General features: G+C 44.8%; 1 protein-coding gene across 1 annotated transcript in view; it reads right to left on the bottom strand.

Moving 5' to 3' along the window:
* Positions 1 to 22485, bottom strand: part of CERS5 (ceramide synthase 5) — a 659392-nt gene that overhangs the window by 91976 nt on the left and 544931 nt on the right. The window contains exon 9 of the mRNA XM_069230878.1: positions 10254 to 10410. Coding sequence (XP_069086979.1) covers positions 10254 to 10410 — 157 coding nt within the window. The remainder of the gene's footprint in view (positions 1 to 10253; positions 10411 to 22485) is intronic.

Genomic DNA, 22485 nt, shown 5'->3' with positions numbered 1-22485 from the left:
ATTTGTTCATGGAACCTCTCAAGGAAATTCTAAAACATTCATTACCACATGTACGTGGATGATACACAATTATACCTGAAAGTCTCATCATCCGAGAACGTCAATACTCTCAACTACACCCTGTTAAAAACCCAACAATGGCTAACCTGCAAGGACCAACATACTCAAAACGGAATTTCTCTTGATCACCCCCCACAACCACTCTGCCCGCATAGAAGACTGGCTCAAACAATTTACAGCTCTCAATAGTGCCCCACACATTACTGACTTCACTAAATCACTTGGCATAACGTTGGAAAAACACCTGAATATGCAAGATCATATCAGCGCAACCACCAGAGTAGCCAACTACCAACTAAACATTTTAAGGAAAATCAAACCTTTCTTGCCCTGAGATGACTTTCAATTGGCTGTGCCATCCCTAGTAATTTCAAGATTAGATTACAGGAGAGCTACTCTTTCAGGTTTACCCAAAGCAAGGCTAGCGCCGATAATGGCCACGCTGAGCGCAGCTCAAAGGCTTGTCACAGGATCTAAAAAATGTTATCACATCACACCCGACCTAAAACTGCTAAATTGACTCCAGTTTGAAGCAAGGATCCAGCTGAAATTGGCCTGCATAACACATACGGCCCTCCACCATGACACTCCAGTCTACCTGGCCAATAAACTGGAACTGTTTGGAGGCAGTCACACCTTACGAAGTGCTACCTCTCTACTCGTGAAAGCGCAGACGCACAACGAAAAGAAAACGTATAATTTTTCCTTCTCCAGCCTATCTCCAAGAATATAGAACACTCTTTGACCCACTTGTAATCAGGTCTATCCCCTCGACTATCACATTAAAAAAGAAGAAATAATGCTTTTGATGAACAAAATATTTCAGTACATTTCCTGACATTCTCAGCTGACATATCCATTGGAGCGCCACTAGAATGCCAATCTACCCAACCACTTTGTTCACAGTACATTTATTTTGATACTCACTTTTTCCTGATTGATTTCTTAATCTATATGTATGACTTGTATGCTATCTGTACAACACTCTGATGTCCTTATGGGTCATGTTCACGCTACATACAACTCTGCAAACAAACAAAAACAAACTGGCTTGTTGGTGCGCTAAAACATCCACACAATATTTGGTGAGGGAGTGCGGTGTGGACCATGTAGCTGTTTTATATATATCAACTATGGGAATGTTTCCCAGAAAAGCTATATATGCTGCCTTTTTTCAAGTAGAGTGTGCTCTGGGAGGAGTAGGTCAAGGTCTTTTGGCCTTAGCATTACAAGGTGGAATCCATTTTACTATCCACCTGGCTACGCCTGTTTTGGATATAAGGTTGCCTTTATATAGAGGTGAAAAAGCAACAAAAAAGTTGTGTAGTGTTTTTTGAAAGTTTTAGTTGTATTAATACAGAACACAAGGGCTCTTAATATTTAATGTACGAAGAGCCCTTTCTGCAACAGAATCTGGTTGTGGGAAGAAAACAGGTACATCAATCGACTGAGGTGAAATTGAGAAACCACTTTAAGGAGAAATTCTGGGTTGGTGGAGAGAACCACTCTGTGTCTATGTAGTTGGAAGAAAGGCTCTTCAAAGGTTAAAGCCTGGAGCTCACTAATACGCCCAAGTGAAGTGATGGTAACTACAAATACCACCTTCCAAGAAAGGAATTGACTGGGGCATGCGTAGGGGTTCGAATGGGGGGTCCTTGAGTCATGTGAGAACGACATTGAGATTCCATGAAGGTCAAAGTGGAACACGTGGCAGAGTAAGTCTTTTGAGCCCCTCTGTTAAGACTTTAATCACTGGGACCATGAACAAAGAAAGATGTTGCTTATTTTGGAGATAGGCAGCCATTGTAGCAAGATTTATACTTATAGATGTGAAAGTTAACCCAGCCTTTTGTAAGTAAAGCAGGTAGCAGACAATGTCTTGGACAGTGGCTTTGAAAGGGTTCGTTTGTTTTGAGTGATAGTAGCACACAAAATCCGTCATTTTGCCACATAGCAACCTCTAGTGGGAGATCTACGGGCTTCTTTAAGAATGTTCATAAATTCTGGCAGCAAATTAAGGTAACCAAACTCTATGACCTCAGGAGCCAAATTGCTAAGTTGAGTTTTGGGATCGGGCGCCTGATTTCTCTATGGTTCTGAGTGATACAGTCCAGCCTGTTGGGGAGCTTCTTTTGGGGGAACTAGGGAGAAGTTAAGTAGTGTTGTGAACCAGGGTTGATGAGCCCAGGTGGGAACTACAGGATCATTGTGAGAGACATTTGCCTGAGCAGCCACACCAGAAATGGAAAGCGAGGGAGAGGAGGAAAAGTGTAGGCAAATATCCCAGACCAACTCATCCTGGAGGCAAAGTTTGGGGATTTTGCATTTTCTGTGGTTGTGAAAAGGTCTATATGAGGAAACCCCCATCTGTGGAAATATGGAGGTAGGACTTGTGGGTGGAGTTCCAATTTGTGGGCTTGTTGCTGCCTCCTGCTTAGCAGATCTGCAAAGTCATTGTCCATGCCTGTGAGATACTCTGCTTTCAGGTGAATGTTGTGATGCTGAGCCCATTTCCAGATGGCCTGTAATAGCTGTGAAAGTTGCAGAGAAAGTGTCGCCCCCTCTGTTTTTGTAGATAGTATACAGCTGTCATTTTGTCCCTCCGGACTAAGACAACCTTGTGAATGAGGAGAGGAATGAGGAAGGGACACTTTCAAGGCTAGGTGAACAGCTCGAGGAAGTTGATATGGTGACCCTGGTTCTTGGTGTCCCATATACCTTATATTGTGAGAGCTTTCAGACGTGCACCCCATTCAGTGAGGCGTCCATTGTGGGAGCTGTGAGGAACAGGGTCCAGAAGAGCCTGCCCCTTCAATATGTTGTTTGGATTCCACCATTGCAGAGAGCAATAAGTTTAGCGGCCTACCAACACTAGATCCTGTAGGTGACACTATGACAGACCACTGATGATCTAGACATTCCTACCACAGGTGCATGTGTAGATGGGCATGGGGTATTATAGAGATACAGTAGTCCATCACTCTAGAAAACACATGACTGTTCACGGTTATCTGGTTGAAATTGGGGTAAGAGGGCCTGAAATTTGTGAAATCTTGCATAACTGGGATAGGCTAGCCAGATGTGTGTTTTCAGAATTGCTCCCAGGTATGGTATCTGCAGAGATTGTAAATGGCATTTAGGAACATTGTTTGTGAATCCCAGGCTGTGAAGTAGGTCTATTGTTACTCGAGTATACTAGTGACACTGTAGATGGGTTGCAGCTTTGATAAGCCAATCATTCAGGAAGGGAAACGTATATTTTTTTGTCTGGGGCGATGACCCACTGCTACTGCCAGTCAATTGGGTGCAAACCCGTTGTTCAGTTGTGACCCCAAATGGAAGGACTTTGAACTAGTAGTACTTCCCGTCCACCATAAACCTGAGATATTTGTGATGGGCTTGGTGTATTGGCAAGTGAAAATATGCGTCTCTGAGGTCTAGTGTAGTCAAAGGCACCTTTTTGAAGCAGTGGAATCACATCTTCCAGAGTGACCATGTTAAAATCCTCTGAAATAGTATATTCGTTCAGTGGCCTTAGATTTATAATTTGCCGAGGAGATCATCCTTCTTGGGTATGAGGAAGCATAGAGCGTACACTCCCCGACCTTGGTGTTGGACAGGATGTGTTCTATTGCTTCTTGGAGAAGGAGACTGCACCTCTTGTTTGAGTAATGTTTGACATTCTATTGAGAGCCGATGAGTGTGAGGTGGAATGTTGGGAGGTTTGGTAATGACCTCCAAACAATAACCATTGTGGATAATATCCAACACTGAGTGTTGCCGAAGCACTTTTACCTCTATCCTTGGTGCTGTTTCCTTTATAAGAGCCCACATAGTAGGATTTTGTGGGATAGTACTGGCTCTGCCCATACTGGTATGAGGTGGAGGCTTCTGGAGTGGTGGTCTCTGAGCTTCCATGATAGTTGGAATGGTGAAAGGAGCCCCTAGATGTAGGGGTCTGAAGGGCTCCAAAGGACTTCTTTTTTATTTTTTCCAATGTCTCAATGGTGTGTGGGCCAAAAAGATGCTCCTTGTCAAAAATTAGATTAAGAATAATCTGCTGGACATCAGGCTTGAAGCCAGAAATTCACAGCCATGCCTGCCGTCTATGAAGTACACTGGTATTAATACTCCTGGCTGCTGTGTCAGCACAATCATGGGTGCAACTGATGTGTCTGATATTAGTTTGCGCTCAGCAACTAATTCCTGCCCCCTTTTCCTGTGCTCATGTGGCAGATGTTGGAGGAGTTCCTTTATCACATGCCACTGAGCACAACTGTATCGTGCTAACAGGCCCATGGAATTGGCCATGCGTCACTGGTTTGCAGACTGAGCTGAAACCCGTATACCTACAACATAAATTTTTTTTTGCTTTGTTGGGCGACGTGGTGTCTCCCGATGCTTGGGAATTAGCTTTTTTTCCAGCACGGGTGACCACTAGGGAGTCAGGTGGTACTTGCCCTCTTAAGTATACAGGGTCTGAGAGAGAGACTTCATTATTATTATTTTTTTAATCAACCTTGGGAGTGATAACAAGTGCCCTAACAGGGTCCCTAAAGATGCCCTTCGTATGGAGGAGCATGCCTTTTAACATAGGCAGGTATTGTGTGCCTCTGAATGAAAGAGTGTCGTAAATACGAAATCCTCTTCTATAGGTTTTGTTAAGTTGTATCCCATGAAAGTTAGCTGCCCTCGCTATAAGCTCCTGGTATGTGGTTGTGTCACCAGCGGGGTACAGGTCTGGTGCGTCCCCTGGTGGGTCAACATCATATGAGTCCCAGGGGTCAGTGTCTCGGGGTACATGAAATGAATTGTCTCCAGTGTCAGGGAGCACAGTGCCATTCCCAGTGGAGCCCCGAGGGGAGGTTTCTAATGGCTCTACATCAGACTGGTGAAGAAGGCATGTCTGGTGGAGGTGGTGGAAGCGGTGGTGGTAATGGAGGTGGGTAAGGTAGTGGTGGAGGCAAAGGGCTGGTGGCTTTGTCAGACTTTTGGTTTGATTAGAATGGGTACATTTAAAGCTTGCTGAAATTAGCTGCCTCTTGGAAGGTAGTGGCTGAGAAGGTGGTGGTTTGGCCACAACTCTTTGAGGCTGAATCAGGATTTGATGTTGTCTAGAGTCCAGTCTTTCTTGCAAGTTGAATAGCCAGCCGTAATCTGCTTCAAAAGCCTTTTTAGGCAGTGACTTTGAAGGTTTCGGCTCCAACCCAGATTGTTTCAGTACTGAAGAGCCACTTGGGTCCAAAGCTGACAGTCGTGTCCAGCAGGAGGCAGGTTGTTAGCAAGGAAGCTTTCGGTTGTGTTTCAGCACTGAGCTGGAAGGCCGGGCTTCCAAACCGGATTCTCTGTGCAGACCATGGTAGTCAGGGGGCCTCTTGATCGTGAGCCTTTCTGTAGGTTCGACTCAAGGAAGTGCAGTACTCACTGCGCAAGACTATCAATACCTTGGTTATTTTGAACTCAAACTCGGGATCAGAGTCCGAGCAGCTCTCGACAGAAAACGCCTCTTCGACTACTGGAGCCTCTGGATGTTGCTCCAATTTTTGATACCTAAAGAGGTCGGGAGTGTCGTCCGCAGATCTTCGCTGCATCTCAAGGCGGCGTGCTTGACTATCACTGAGTGTTTTCATCATGCAGAATTGAGAGAGAGAGAGAGATCTACTAGCAGAACACGTGGACTGTAGCCAAATGGTGTTCGTTCCATCACCAGGAGAGCATTGTTTTGAAAACTGAACCAGAGACGAAGAGCGAGGCCCTTGACGGGTGTGACAAAGTCACATCGACACAATGGGTCGATGTGCAGAGAGAAGAAAATGAGATTGATAATGCAGATGTTGAACAGAATAGAACTGAAAGAGATATCCGACAACGGTCTCAATTCGGAGCATAACCACACACACATTTGAACCCAGCGGCAGAGAAAACAATCTAACAACGGATTTAATGCCCATGTGCAGTATCACTGAGAAGGATGAGTCACTCTACCTTGTGACTCGAAAAACAATTTTTGAAGAAAACCAACCGGCACACATCCAGAGCCAACGCTAGGTGGCAGGAGTATGCGGAGCATGTGGATCTACAGCCACACATGCCTCGAACTTAAGGTTATCAGAAAATTTAGCCTGCAGGGGACGGACCCTTGTACCAGGCAACCAACTTTGCTTGGTAAACAGTCTGTAGACTGCCAAGATGACATCCATAACCTCTGCCTGTATGTCAAAGGAAACTTAACCGGTTCTGGTTAATCTCCACAGATACAGGAGTAGGTTTTGAGGGTTAGGATCGCCATAGCCCTACCCTATTGTTGTGTGCAGCAGATTATCCCACACAGTTAGAACGAGCAGGGGGCAAATACCCAGGCTCAGGACCACCAAGTACCACACTCTGAGCCCAGCATGGGGCTATAAGAATAATTTTGGTCTCTCCTGACCCTCTTTAGAACTCACTGAGTAGTGGCAGTGATGAAAAAGCAAAGAGGAGACCAAAGTCCAACAGAAGGCAAATCCAGTCTCTGAGTCTTGAGGTGTTAACTGTAGAGAGCAAAGACTTGATGGTAAATGTGTCCTTCCAAAGGAAAGCATTGAGGAACAGAAAATCAAAACCCTCTTGGTCATTATTGTTTCTGGGCACCCGGGAATAGAGTCAGTAGCACCTGCTGCTTCTCTCCTCCTCTAGCAACACCTCTTTGGCAAGTAATAAGTGAATTTCTCTAGCAAGGATGGAGGCATGTTCTACCAATGTCTGGTCGAAAACAGGAGGAATTGGATGATAAGTTGACAAAAAGGGAAGGATGTAGCCTTGACTGACAACCTGCAGAATCCAGTGGTCCAAGATAAATATGCCCCAGCTGAGCCAGCAAACACATTCTGTCCCTCCCCAGAAGCAAGCACTCTCTAAGGGTCAGAATCAGCTGCCTGGCACAGGAAACTAGTGCAAATCCAACTGTGACGACAAGTGAACACCCTAGTGTCAATGGCACAAATTATGCAGGTTCTGGTGTCCAGACAGACATATAAGATATGCATTGTTAATTCCATTCAAGCATAGTTCACCTGGATGAAGGTGTTCCAAAATTCAGGCATGGCAAGCAAGATTTTGCTTACCAATCCAAGCGGGGAAAGGTGTATCTGCTTTGTAGTAAGGCCACATTCAAGAAGCGTAAGCCCTAGCTGCCAAAGGAAAATTTCCTCTTGCCAAGTGTGTTGATGAGCCCAGATTCTTTAACATGTGCAGTAGAATGAAAGGCATTCTGGATTATCTTTCAGGCCAAAGCCAGCAAGACAAAACTTTACCAGGGAAGGATGCTGAGTCAAAAAGGCTTGATCTCCTGCAGCAGGTCAGTAGCACCCCCACTATGGGGTGACTTTGTCTGCACCAAATGATTTTGCCCATGCTTCAGTCAGTGTATCTGTCAGGGCTTTATTAAAAGGAAGTAATGGCTTCTAGGATGAAGGGCTAGGTTGCAAAATATCAGTGAACAAACTAGTCTTAGTTCTAAATAGGCAACTGTGGCTCAGGAATCTCAGCAGCCCTGTGTGCAAACCCAGCAACGAGCATCAGCAAAGTCAGGACCAATGTGGCCTTTGGCAAGGGTATCAAAGCATGGTCTTGTGACAGCAGGAGGTCGGGCAGGGCCAAACAGGGTAAATTGATGCTTTGGAGTGCTAGCAAAAGACTGTCTGATCTTTTGTTGCTGGGAAGTGACAGCAAAAGACTGACTGTGGCCACCCGAGGATCTGTGGTGCTGTAAGGTGCTCCGGGGATCCAGTATCATGAGCCCCGGGAAGGCCTCTTATTGCCGCAAGTCGCTTTTGGCTGTGTAAATTCTGAGCACACCTGCTTCAACTGCACAACATGGTCGGAATCTGAAGATCTGTGAAGAGGTGGACCAAATATGTGACTCCTGTCCCTCAACTTTACACCTTCGACTTACCTCAGGATGGGACCTGGATCAGGAGAGTGGGACCAGGTCTTGAACTTGGAAATGGAGTGAGCCCACAACTCTGAAGTCAATCAGCAATGTAAATCTTCACCTCCTGCTCCCTCATGGCCTGTGAGTGCATCAGGGAGCACTTACAGTATTGTTTTCAATTGTGCTTGAATCCAAGACACCAAAGACAGCCATTGTATGGGTCTATGACACACATCGTTCCTGCAGGGCCATCAAAACTTGCAATCTGTATTTTTCAGGGGAAACATCTCTGGAACACAGTCTTACTTCGCAATAAATAATTTAGAGGTAATTAACGTGCCAAATACATTTAGGAGCAGAGCTCCGGATCTGCACTAAAGGGTCTGGAAAAAAGCAAGTGATGCCAGGGTAGAGGGGTGGTGCCTATTTAAGGTTCTGGGTCATTTTCTGAGGTGCAATGAAGTTGCAGCCAAGTCAGACAGCATCACCTGTCAGCATGCTGGAGCAGACGCTGCTAAAGCTTTCAGATCCCACCCAGTGCCTAGAGAAATGCACAAGGTGAGGAATATGCAGTTAGAAGTATCCATCAGAATTCAATGCTTGATAATGTTATGAATTAGAACACAGGTTAAAGGGAAACTGCTGACCCAACCACAGCAAGATAAAGAGAACACTACACATGAAGCCACAGAGCAAGATAGACACTACTGACACACTATAGCTGTTATGCCATTAATTGCGTTTGACCATTGACTTTGTTTTTCACCACTGCGCATATTAGTTGTTCAATGTTCATCAGGAACACATTACATTCTGTATTCAGTTTAGCTGCCTATTGGCTTTAACATGGCATTAGACATTACATTCTGTATTCAGTTTAGCTGCCTATTGGCTTTAACATGGCATTAGACATTACATTTGGTATTTAGGTTAGCTGCCTATTGGCTTTAACGTGGAGTTAGACATTGCAGTTGAGACATTGCAGATGAGCTGTGTTTTTCCACATGGTAGACCAAGCTGTGTTTTTCAAATTGAATTCAAAACCCTAACGTGATAAGAGAGCGTATATTTCCGTAACGTGATAAGAGAGCGTATATTTGGTGTTTTCCTTTCTGCTCACCCATGGGAAGAGGAGAGGCTTAGGAGATCTGGCCAATCTCCAATGGCTTGTTTTATTTCCCAGGTCTGAGAGGAAGGGACCAGGCTTTTTAACGGTGTCCCTGGGCGGCAGTGAGGGGAGATTCTCCAGGACTTGAGTCAGGAGCGGACGTCAGCTGCCTGGCCTCCCGTCTGGGTGGAAAATCTCCTTCTCGCAGTTGAACAGGAGTCATCAATTTGCAGGCATGAGAAGGATGACAAGCAGTGATAGGCCCTACGGTGATGAGATTTTTACTTTTATTCTTTGCTTTGAAGTTAACTATAATATAATCACATGTATTTGCTGTGTACATTGCAACTGAGAAGTACTTTGATATATTTTGCTTTCAATGATGCGACTATTTTTAAACGTTTGCTTCCAACCTACTAATCTCGCCTTTCAGGAACCTCGTGGTGAAGTAACAATAATAAATGTCTTCTTTAAACTAAGAACTGCATTCCAGAGAAGTTTTGTCAGCTCGGTCATAAGATAAGGAAAGCAAAACAATGGCGTAGGTCAATGAAACAATGCCAAATTAACAATGCAGGAACATATGGATCCTGTGGAATAACATACATAGGACAAAAACTGTACTGAATCACCACTTACAATGGAATCACAGGCAAAAGAAACTGTTGAATGAGCATCTGGACTTAACAAATGTACAGTGATGAATAAACCATGGTGTAAGATGACAGAATACTAATGAATATCAATGGGTAGATCAAATGGATATGGAAAACAGGCACACTGATGAATGAATCATTGGATGGGACAAAGACACTAAAAAAAACACTGTGTAACATTAATGGATAATGCAGTCCGAACTACTCTAGGAAAATTCCTAATCTGTTCAGGAACTTATATGGGCACGTGACAACTCTATCTCTATAAACATTTTGTAAAAAAAAAAAAAAAAAAAATGGCCCAGCAGACTGCAGACCTTGATTTATGATAACATACATCATAAAAGCTTAAAGTTTGATATCATCCCTAAAAAAAAGAATTACTAAAACATATTAGAGTTTGGTAACATACTAATTTATTACAAAAATGCAGGCAGTGTAGCAGTCTAGTGACATTTTATGGTAAACAGATGGGCTGTCTATGGAGACATTAAGTGTGATATATTTACCAACTTACCTTTCCCCTAACCAGGGCCTTGTACGCAACACGAATAATGAGGTAAGACCAGATGATATGAAGGACTTGTAAAACTGATAGAAGTCCATTGAAAAGCCACCAAGAAGGATACGGACCAATTAACTCCCAACTCTCGAAGAAGGTGGTATTTAAGATCCTGAAACATACAAACACATCTTACTCTGTCAAAATGAAGCAGAGTCTGTAGAAGATCACCTTTAATGACAATAAGCATGACAGTAATCCTGACAAGTACAATGATGGCCAGCTCAGCTCTGTCACCCAACTACACAGATGCCCTCCTTAAAAATAGATAGTCCTGCTTAGCATACTGGTTATCCAACCGGTACACAAATGTTCATTAAAATCTGAAAGCATTCAGGCTGTATGCTGAGGGACTTTTGTACCACAAATTATAAATTTATGACTGTCACACTTAAGGATGTCACGGCAGCTGTGGATAGGTGTCCATGCAATAAAGCTCCAGGTCCAGATGGGGTCCCAATCAACCTCTTTCGGAGTAATTTTACACACTGGGCCCCAATTCTGCCAATAGAGAGCAATTTTTTTTGACCCCCCTAAAATATTGGTCCAAAGCTATTATTGTGCAATTTTTCAAAAAGGGTGATAGGCATGATCCTCAATGTTAGCGAAATATGGGCCTGATTACAACTTTGGAGGAGGTGTTAATCCGTCCCAAAAGTGACGGTAAAGTGACGGATATACCACCAGCCGTATTACGAGCCCATTATATCCTATGGAACTCGTAATACGGCTGGTGGTATATCCGTCACTTTTGGGACGGATTAACACCTCCTCCAAAGTTGTAATCAGGCCCTATATCTTTAATCGATTTTACCGTGAGTGTACTGGGGCGAATAATTCTGGATTACCTGGAGAACTGGGCAAATGAGAACAAGATTTGATCACCGGCCCAGTATGGATTTAGAAAGGGGCTTGGAACAATTGATCAGTGCCTGAACCTGCACTTGCACTTGCTAATTAACAAATATGTGCTGGCCAGGGAGGGTGTCTGTTCTTGGCATATATGGACCTTAGCACAGACTTCAACAATGTCGTAAGGGGAAGGTTGTGGGACACGCTAGCCAAGAAAGGTGCTAACCCAGGTATTATACATCAGCTTTTGCAACTACACAAAGATGTGAAGGCAAGTGTAAGGTTCTGGGCTCAGAGTTTTCAGCCCCCATCGAAATTAGAAAAGGCGTCAGACAAGGTGTATGTTGGCCCCGTTTCTATATCAATGGCTTGTGGATTACTTGTCAGAGGAAGATGATGATCCCGGCAGGTGGGGACTAAGCCACTCCCAGTGTTAATATATGCAGACGACTACGCCTAATGGCTAAAACAGGACAGGGGCTTAAAAAAGTCATTGTCAGGTTTGTTGCCTATATGTCTTACCTGGGCCTCCTCACTATAAATCGAAATCTTTTGCCATGGTGTGCAGACGACTCCATAGTAAGATTCCTTTTTCTAACATCTCTGGCACTGCCCCTTAAGTGCGTTTACACCTCTACTTATTTAGGGGTACCATTTGGTAATGTTGGATCATGGAAAAATATGATAGGGGTCAGGTCCGTGCAACTGGACAAGTTGATAGTTGCGCTATTCAAATCTGCAGCAAAACTAGGGCGCCATGCCACTTGATGCCGCCATTACTATTTAGGAAGCAAAATCAGTTTCAGCCACCTCTTATGGCGCAGGGGTGTGGGTGTTTGACTGCTTCCGCCTCCAGGTCAAAGAAAACTGTTTTTTACAGGGACTTCTGTCTCTTCCCAGATGTAGCCCATCTTTAATGGTGCATGAGGAGTTAGGGCTGCAAAGTCTGGAAGATATTAGAGTAGCTCCAACTGTTGTGAGTGTCGATTTGGTCTAGGTCAGAGGCTACGTTGAGCCAAGCAGTGATAGCGGACTGTCTTAAATTAGAAAGGCTCAACAAATTGGGGTGGTTCATTGATGTAAAGCATGATCTAAGGGCAAATGGAAGCGATGACCTGTACGATAAACCGCAGTTTATCAATCAATCAACCAAGGGCATTGTAAACCGGGAATTGTTAATTCATTGTGTAGCCAAAAGGCTGTTCTTGGAATCAAGGAAAAAGTCAGTCACAATGTATCTCCAGCTGTGCACCACTCCTGGCACGGAACCCTATCTGACAAAAGTACCATGTTATTAAAGGTTTCATTTGGTCAGATTTAGGCTTGGCACAGCCCACTATTTGTTATCTTATCCATCCAATGTCTACAATAGTCAGGACCTGCTACCATGCCCTTGTGACACTCCAATCACAATTACATCTGCTTTTCTTCTGTGATCTTTACAAAGAGTCAAGTCTACGCATTTTAAGACCTCCAGTGTGAAACCTTAATATTAGAAAGTATAAAGAAGCTCTATCTAACCTTCATTGTCTCCAGACTGAGCTGATTTGCAGTACCATATACAGATTTATTGCCTTTGCAATGTGATAGCACAGAGTAGTTGAGAAATTATGGCAGCATCAGTCTAATAAGCTTAATCAAGGATGGGGTGTTATTAAGCTGATTTTAAAACTTCTGTTCACAATTATTGATGCAATTAATTTTAAAGTTTACCCACTATGAAACATCAAATTATGGTATTACTGAGAGTATTTGTAAGCTCTGTTATGCATACTGTATTTTTAATGCTCTACTTTGACTTGTAATTTTAGAGATGTCTTTTGCGCATCATTCTTTTAAAATGTTATTAATGCGATTGTTTTTTAGAAGATTTTGCTATTTTGCTTTTTACAAAAAAAATACGTCTGTCTTTTATATATGTATTGTGTGCAATAATGTGCTCTTATGGTTTGTTTAAATCAGAATAAGGCATGATTTGACTTTGACTGTCAGTCATTACCAAAACGCAACCCAGACTACATACCCTTTGCCAACAAAACGCACCAAGTTAGAAAATAAAGAGTCTGTTCTCACTCGCCTCAACAGCCCAGTAAGAACACCAAGTAAATATTCTATGCTGCACAATCACAGCCTACTTTACCTAACATTTGTCCCCAAAACAATATTGTATCTAGAGGCAGACAAAATGTCCACAAAGCTGCAAATATCAGATAGTTACAAGTTTCAAACTCGTTAGCCATCAAGAAAGATTTGAAGGTAACTATGTAGTTGATGACTAAAGGTAGGTCTCCAGATAAGCATTTCATTTTAATAGTAAAGATGTACTACTTACTTTTTAAAGTAAAGAGAATTATAGATTTCAGACAAGTTGAAAAAGTTACTTGCCTGCTGTAATGATCTTTCTGATGGATACCCTATCTATCTGCAGATTCCTCACCCATAGAACAATCCCAGGCAACAGACTGGATCCAGGAACTTTAAACCTCTCACACTGACAGAAAGGGGCCTATAGTGACGTCATTGAAGCCACACAGTACCCACCCCAGTGTAACAATCCATCCACTGTTCCCAGCCTTAGAAGCAAGTGAAGAAGTGTAATCTTATTACCTGTCCCTATAACACATCCATCAAACAAGGAGGCAGGCTGCTCATACGGAGTTTGAAGCAAGACTATCCACCAGAAAGATTTCTTCTGATAGATAGATACTTATATCTGCAAAGTCCTCACTTGAAGAACAGATTACAGAGCAATACACTGCCCTTGGAGGAGGAGGGTTGATGGATGGTTAGACAAGGAAATCATGTAGAAGAGCTCTGGCAAAGTGTGTGTCACTATCCATTTCGGAATCTAGTCAGTAGTGCTTGCCAAAAGTGTTTAGGGACACCAATGCTGCCACCTTGCAAGTCTCTGCAATGGTAACTCCCCTGGAAAGGTCGTGGATTTGACCCTGGTGGAATGGGCCCCCAAGTCCTTCCAAAGGGTCTCTCTTGGCCATGGTGTAGCAGATTTTGCGGTTCCTTTTTGGTGCTGCTTTTCTATTCTTACCACTAGGGTAACCAACCAAGAGCTAGTTATCCAGTGATATGTCCTTGCTGTGGTTGAGACAGTAGTTGACTGTCAGCCTAGTATCCAACCAATACAAGCGCTCCTCCTCCTCCTCCACCTTAGTGGGATTGGATGAGGCACAGAAGGTTGGGAGGTTTGACAGACTGACCTAAGTGGAAGTCACCACTTTGGGCATTTTGTTCAACTGAAAGTTCCACCTCAATTGAAACATCCCCCAAAGCTCCACTTGACAGATGCTTGAGGGCACAGAACTGCTGACATTGAGCGTTTTCGGAGGAGGTGAACAAGCTCACATGAGAAGTGGCCCACTGGGCAAGATGTCCTGGACGATCTTTGGTAGAAGGCCCTACTTGTGACTGGCAAGGTAACACTGGCTCAGGCTGTCAACTCTGAAATTTAGAGACTTCGCTAGGTGCCTGGTAAGCAACCAAATTACTTGCTTGTGTGCCCAAGACCGGTCTCAACACTCCCAGGCACTGTTGTGGTGACTATCAAGATCTGGAAATACCAACCGTGGAAAAAGGGGAGGAAGGCACTGAGCGCCAACAGGTTTATGTGAAGGACATGTTCTTCCAGAGACCAGTGGCCTCTGATCTCCATATTCTTTAGATAGGCTCCCCACCCTATGGTGGAAGCATCCATCACTACTGTAGTCATGGCCAGAGGAGGAGTGAAGGTCATCTTGCAGCTCATATTTGCCTCGTTCACCAACTGTCAGGAAATACTCTGTTTCTCCTGCTTCCCCCCTACCCCCTTTCCAGGTTTTGGGGGTTCTTCGAATTTGGCGACACTCGCACAATCTGCAGACTTCGTTATGGAGAGTTTCCTGGAAGCAGAGGGCTCTCAAAATGGCAGCCACTGAGAGTCAAGGTTGCCACTCTAGTGTTGTAGCTAGATGAGCTCTTGTGGACAGCTGAGTGATGTGAATTGCGCACGCAGCCTCTGAAGTGGCACACTTCACAGAGGAGATTTTGAGAGAGAGAGAAGCCTTTCTGGAGAACTCGTGCATTTGTTTTCCTGAGTCAATTGTTGCAGTCAAGAAAGTATTCTGAGAGAGAGTGTAGGAAGTTGGCTCTGTATATACTATCTCAAAGTGAGAGATCGTGTGCACAGAGTCAAAGGGTTCCCCTTAGAGGTTGATAGTGGCAAAATTAGATAATACTAATGCTCTATTTTGTGGTAGTGTGGTTGAGCAGTAGGCTTATCAGAAGGTAGTGTTAAGCATTTGTTGTACACACACACACAAGCATTCCAAACACACCCTCAGCAGCCCTGGGGTGGCTGGGTGCAGTAGGCATAGTAGGTGTCGGGTTTTAAATTGAAAACAATGGAGGAACCCGGGGGTCACTCTGGCAATGCAGGCAGGGCACAGTGGGGATTCTTGGGCCCGCCACCAACTGGGTTAGGATGAGGGCCATCTGCTGGTCACTCCTGCACTGGTAGGTGGTTCCTCTCGGTCCTAGGGGCTGCGGGTGCAGTGATTGGTCCAGGCGTCGGGTTCCCTTGTTACCAGGCAGTCGCGGTCAGGGGGGCGCTTCTGGATCCTCCCTGCAGGCATTGTCGTGAGGGTGCAGAGACGTCGACTCAGGGTGTCCACGTCGTCGGAGTCGTCTGGGAGTCCTCTCTGCAGTGTTGGTTGTCCTGAATTCTAGCCGGGGCTTTGAGTGCAGAGTGTGAAGACTCACGCTTCTGGCAGGAAGTTGGAGTCTCTTTAAAGTTGGTTTCTTGTTGCTGTGTTGTAGTTGTTTCTGGACAGAGCCGCTGTCCTCAGGTGGTTCTTGGTCCTTTAGGTGCAGGTCAGTCCTCTAAGTTCTCAGGTCGCTGGTCCTGCTGGATGCGTTGCTATGCAGGTTCTTTGAGTCTGGGAACAGGCCGGTAGGGCTGGGGCCAAGTCAGTTGTCTCCGTCGTCTCTGCGGGGCATGCAGGCCAGCAGTCCTCCTTGTAGGTGGCAGGAATCTGGTTTCATGGGTTCAGAGTCGCCGCTAAATACTAAATTTAGGGGTGTGTTTAGGTCTGGGGGCAGTAGCCAATGGCTACTGTCCTGGAGGGTGGCTATACCCCCTTTGTGCCTCCTCCCTGATGGGAGGGGGGCACATCCCTATTCCTATTGGGGGAATCCTCCAAAACAAGATGGAGGATTTCCGAAGGCAGAGGTCACCTCAGCTCAGGACACCTTAGGGGCTGTCCTGGCTAGAGGGTGACGACTCCTTGTTTTTCTCATTATGTCCTCTGAACTTGCTGCCAAAAGTGGGGCCTGTGTCTGAGGGGCAGACATCTCCACTAGCTGGAGTGCCCTGGGGCATTGTAACACGAAGCCTGAGCCTTCGAGGCTCACTGCTAGGTGTTACAGTTCCTGCAGGGGGAGGTGTGAAGCACATCTACCCAGTGCAGGCTTTGTTTCTGGCCTCAGAGCACAAAGGCTCTCACCCCAGGGGGTCAGAAACTCATCTCAGTGGCAGGCTGGCACAGACCAGTCAGTCCTGCACTGAAGGATTGGGTAAAATACAGGGGGCATTTCTAATACGGCCTCTGTGTGCATTTTGTAATAAATCCAGCACTGGCATCAGTGTGGGTTTATTATTCTGAGAAGTTTGATACCAAACTTCCCAGTGCTCAGTGTAGCCATTATGGAACGGTGGAGTTCGTTTTGACAAACTCCCAGACCATGTACTTAATATGGCCACACTGTACTTACAATGTCTAAGAATAGACTTAGACACTGTAGGGGCATATTGCTCATGCAGCTATGCCCTCACCTGTGGTATGGTGCACCCTGCCTTAGGGCTTTAAGGCCTGCAAGAGGGGTGACTTACCCATGCAACAGGCAGTATTTTGTGTGCATGGCATCCTGAGGGGGATTCCATGTCGACTTTGCCTTTTTCTCTACACCAACACACACAATCTGCAACGGCAGTGTGCATGTGTTAGGTGAGGCACCTTAGGGTGGCACAACACATGATGCAGCCCTTAGGGACCTTCCCTGGTCACAGGGCCCTTGGTACCACTGGTACCTTTTACAATGGACTTATTTGTGTGCCAGGGGTGTGCCAATTGTGGAAACAATGGTACATTTTTAGTGAAAGAACACTGGTGCTGGGGCCTGGTTAGCAGGGTCCCAAGCACACTTCTTAGTCATGTCAGCATCAATATCAGGCAAATAAGTGTGTGTGTGTGTTGGGGGGGGGGGGGGGGGGGAATAACTGCAAAAGGGAGACATTTTCCTACAAAGAGAATTAATTCTTAAGCGTTACGTTTTCAAGCCATATAAATCTTTACTTCGTAGAACATTTTAGTCATGAGAAAATAGTAGGAAAAGAGCAGGAAGAACAGTATTTTCAATAACATTTGTTTTCTGTCATATTAAAAATAGTAAAGAGCAGTTATTCCTAGAGCATTTGTTTAGTCCTGAGAAAACAGTACAGAGCAGCAAGAACTGTTATTTCAAGAACACTCATTTTCTGTCATATGCAAAAGGTGAAGAGGAGTAATTCCTAGAACATTCATTTTAGTCATGAGAAAACTGTGAAGAGCAGGAAGAGCAGTTATTTCAAGAACATTAGTTTTCGGTCATGTGAAAATTGTGAAAAACAGGTTTTCTCCTACAATACTCGTTTTCAATCAAATCCAGTGTGCTGAAGCGGGGAAAAGAATATGAAAACAAAAGTTGTATAATCCCATACCAAACAACTCCACAAATAAAATTTCATTGCAAGTTTTACCGTTGACTGCAAACACAGAGGAGAAGCTAATGCCACTCTACACTGGGGAAGGTCACACTATAAGTTAACTTTTATAAAGAAAACATTAATCCTAGTTAAAAGGAATAGAGAAGGTAGGACCTAGTCAGAGAGAGTGTAAATGTTTTGCTTTATCTTACAGCTCGAGTAACGTAACCACTGAGTCCTCAAAAACAACAGGCAAAGTGATAGACGAGTGCAGAGTAGAGGACGAGGCAGCCTATTATTTCATCCCCAACCCCTTTCCCCTCTAAGAGTTTTTTGTCTCCAGATAAGAATATAGTTAGGGACTGAGAACTTTAGAGAGGCATTGGGTTCAAGGCATCATTCTGCTCCTGTGAAGATTTGCAATAGATACCACTCGACACCAACCAAATCACTTCTGCTCCAGCACTAGAGGAGTTCACAATGGAGTCTGACAGGCCAAGCCCATACTGTATCCACTGGGTCCTCGTGGCAACATACGTGAGTGACTAGGATGCAGGAAGCCAGTAGATCTTGATAGCTTAGAATTATCAGGACTAGATCTCATGTACCCTGCTGGAAAGATGGAACCATCTACTTAATGTAGCCAATCCTTTGCAGTGAAGTAAAGACGTGGAGAACGGTGGTGTCCAGTCCCGACCCTATGAACTGGAGTAAGTGCGAGGGCCGCCGGTGAGATCTCTGCTTGTTGACTGAAAAGCTAGGTCGAACAATAGGGATGATGTTGATTGCCGATGGCAAACAACCACCTCTGGCAAACCAGCTTTGACCACCCAGTTGCCACGATATGGGAATATTCGTTTGGCCAGTCTTCTGATATGGCCCAATACCACTGCCATCACCTTTGTGAAGAGCTGTGGTGCAGATGTCAAGCAAAGGAGTAGTACCATAAATTGGTACTATGTACAACCAACCACAAATCACATGTACTTCTGATGTGACCTCTGGATAGGGATGTGGAAGTACACATCTTGCATGTCAAGGGACACCATCCAGTCTCAATGTTCCATCGCCAGTAGTACTTGAGGTCCAGGATCGGAAGTAAACTGCCATCCTCCTTGAACACGAGTAAGTAACACGTGTAACATCCTTGGTCCTTTTCCTGCTCCAACACTACCTCCACTACTCTTTCCCAAAGGAGTAATGGCTCCTCGATTTTGCAGTAAGGCAAGGTAGTCTGGAAGGGTAGAGGGAGAAATGGGTTGGAGCCTGAAAGAAGGGACGAGTGTAACCTGATCCACAATTTAAAGTATTCACAAGACTTAAGTAATGGCCTTTCAGGCGACAAGAAAGCAGGAGAACTGCCTTCCCACAGGCTCCAAGTAGGTTTGGGGGAGCAAAGGTTTCCTTGCCTGGTGGTGAGGAGGAGGAAGGTTGCGGGGCAGATCCACAGCACTTTCCTGTGGTTATACCTCTTTACTATCTCACCATATTGCTATCCGTGACGAAAGGAAGTTTCTCCTGAGAAGCCTCATAAGCAATGAAACTGGCAAAAGTCTTTTGAGGGAGGAGGCAGTTGGAGACCAAAGTAGTGAGGCATAGCTTTGTTGGTTTTAAATGCTTCAATGAAGAATCAGCCTTATTGCCAAAACGACATGCTCTGTCCAACTGCAGTTTTCGAAGATTCGCCTAGACGTCTGCTAAAATGGTAGATGCAAGCATGTCTTTGAATGGAAATGGAGGTGCCCCTCACCCAGGCCACTAAATTAGCTGTTTCTAGTTTTTCAGGACACAAGACAGCATCATGTATGCCATATCCTATAAGGCATGTTCTAACATTCCAAGAGGCAGCTGGAATTCAATGATTTTAGGGCCATGCTCCCACAGAAGTCTTTTTGCCCTAAGGCTTCTAAACCCTTAGATTCCCTGTTAGAGGGTGCTGTTGGGAAGGTTCCCCCAATTGGCCTTTAGAGCAGGGAGCTTGTATGACGAGACTGTCCGGTGAAGGGTGGGCTGAGAGCAAGGGAGGATTTCCATGTGGCAGAGCGATAAAAAGGGTAAAGAGCCTGTTGACCACTGAAGCGGAAGAGGGCTGCTCCCACACTGCCCAGAAAGGCACAAAAATTGCATTGTTGAAAGGGAGGAGAGATTGTGCCGCAGGAGTGAATGACTGGAGGAGTTCAGTGAGGATGTTGCTCTTGGTTTCTGTAGTATGAAACTAGGTCCAACAATTTAGCAGCCTTATGCATAACTTTGTGAAGGGAGACAACATCAGGCATTTGTGGACTATTGGGTGATTGCACACTTACCTCTGTGGAGGTGTCTAGAGCACTGTCAGAAGATAAACCTTGAAATACCTGAGAATTATCTTGAGTATTCCCATAAGGGTACAGGTGCAGTGCGTGTCTGAGTTCATGCCAAAAATGTCATGGAGTCAGTTTCAATACTTCTCTTCCTCAAGGCGATTTTGGGCATCCCTACTGGATCTGTTCTGCATGAGGCATTATATATATTAGAGAGGCAGGTTGAAGGAGGCACTGGATCTGTTGGTGCGGCACCAAGATGAATTAGAGCCAAAGGCATAAAAAAATCGCAATCTATATGGAGCCTGTGGCTCTGAGATCCCTGAGATGATCCAACACATAGCGTTAAGGAACACTGCTGGATCCAAACCTGGTGCCAGAAACTCTGGAAAGGCTGGCACCAGAGGCTCCAGCTGTGAAGGTCCTGGCAATCAGGTATCTGGGAAGGTATGAGACCGATCCAGGTCCAGAGTGGGGCCACTTGGAGGGAGGATAGTGGGAAGGAATCGCCATGGTCAAACTGGCTCGGTGAACAAGGGTCCTGTGGGAGACGGAGAGCGACGAGGTGACTTGCCCTTCTGTAGTGTTTCTTCTTTTTGCTCCCTGAAGATGGGATCTGGAGCAATGCTTCAAGCGTTTGTAGCATTGACGGTCATCTCCAGTCCTGGGCATAAAGAGCTTTGCTTTCCACTCTTTTATGGCCTTGGAGGGAACACACTGGCAGGAAGCAGAGGCCCGGGAGTCGTGGTCCAATCCCAGTACTAAAGACAAACAGCATGTGAGTACCTTATGGACATCTGTCCCTCAAAATCAATAAAAGGGTTTGAGCCCCAATTTTGTTTCTGAAAGGGGTGGAGTGGGGGAGAATTGTACTACACTGGTTACAATCAGTGTGAGAGGAAAACTACTGAGGGAGTGAGCTCTAGATATGCTGTGAAAGCATTAGAAAAAGAAACTGATTGCCACGTGCAGGCACTATATAGCTTCAATGACATCACAAAACACTACTTTCTGCATTGATGCAAAGCCACCACCCCCCTACCATTGATGTGACAGCTTAAAGGTTTGCGGGTCCAGATTGATGCCTCGAATTGGTCTAGTGGTGAGAAAGCAGCAGATGGAAGAATTGACCAGAAAAATGCATTTATAGGTTATTACACTGACATTACGCTGCTTGGAACACTTTCTTGAAGCAACTAAATGTATGTGAGTAGCTATGGTTTTAATTTTTAAGCCCTCGACAGGACCTTAAAGTTTAGCAAATCAGAACAGGGAGAAATGCTTTGTTTGTGTGTTGGAACTTTGATTTAGGTCAGTTGGCCGAAACTTAAAAGAAAAATTAGCGAATAATGGGGCTACTGAGCCACAACAGTGGGGGTGAAGTTGTTTGCCACTGGTATCCTTGGTGTGTCCTCCTACGGTGTCACAAACTGGGACAAGTGCATCCATTCTGAACTTGATTAAAAGGGTAGCACGTGTGAGCAATTAAACCTGTCTCAGGGAGGTAATGGGGATGAATGAGGGGTTCAAAACTCAAAAGGTATCCTACAAATTATATTGCTACAATGTGGCTGATTTTTTTATTTTGAGGTACCCTATATACAGGAGGCACAATAGCTGCTTTTGTTGTTACAAATACCTCAGAACACCTAGGTATCACTTTATTGATGGTGTTTTGGTGACGTTTTTTGTGTGAATGTGCATAAACTAGAAACAGTATGATGTTAAAATTGCCTGGAGGGCGCCCTTGTACCATTGTACCTATTTTCATAACACTGGTGGTCTCCAACATGATTCAAACCTACGTGTGAGGTATGGAGCTCCTACATCTAGTTTAATGTTGACATGTTTCAGACGTTGGGCTATGTGCCCCGCAGATGTCAAAATTGCCTTTCTCCAGGACCTATTTTGTGTTTTTCATCATCTCACTAAGACTAATGCTAATACGATATTCTGTTTACTCACGGATCCATCACTGGTAATAGCATTGCTCCGTTTGATAATTTGCGCCTTTTTGTGTCACTTAATGGGGGGCCTGAGTGGGCGAGCCCTTTAGTCACAGTCTTCAAGGGACGTCACCTGCCTTTTGCCTAATTTCGTCCCCGGGTACTCAGCTGGAACCAGGCGTGGAAGCACACCCTGTAAGCGCTAGGCACCCGGGGTGAGACCCCGATGATGAAGCATGCCACCAGCTAGATTGGTGGGTGAGCAGTCTTTTACAAGAATAAAAAGATTCTGTCAGGAACATAATAAACAAGCTCTATGCACAATAATGCTATAACTGTTTTTTTTATTTGATTAT

This window comes from Pleurodeles waltl, chromosome 4_2 (genome assembly GCF_031143425.1).
Source record: "Pleurodeles waltl isolate 20211129_DDA chromosome 4_2, aPleWal1.hap1.20221129, whole genome shotgun sequence".
NCBI lineage: Eukaryota > Metazoa > Chordata > Amphibia > Caudata > Salamandridae > Pleurodeles > Pleurodeles waltl.
Note: the sequence above shows the minus strand (reverse complement) of the source record. Positions and strands in the feature narration are given on the sequence as shown.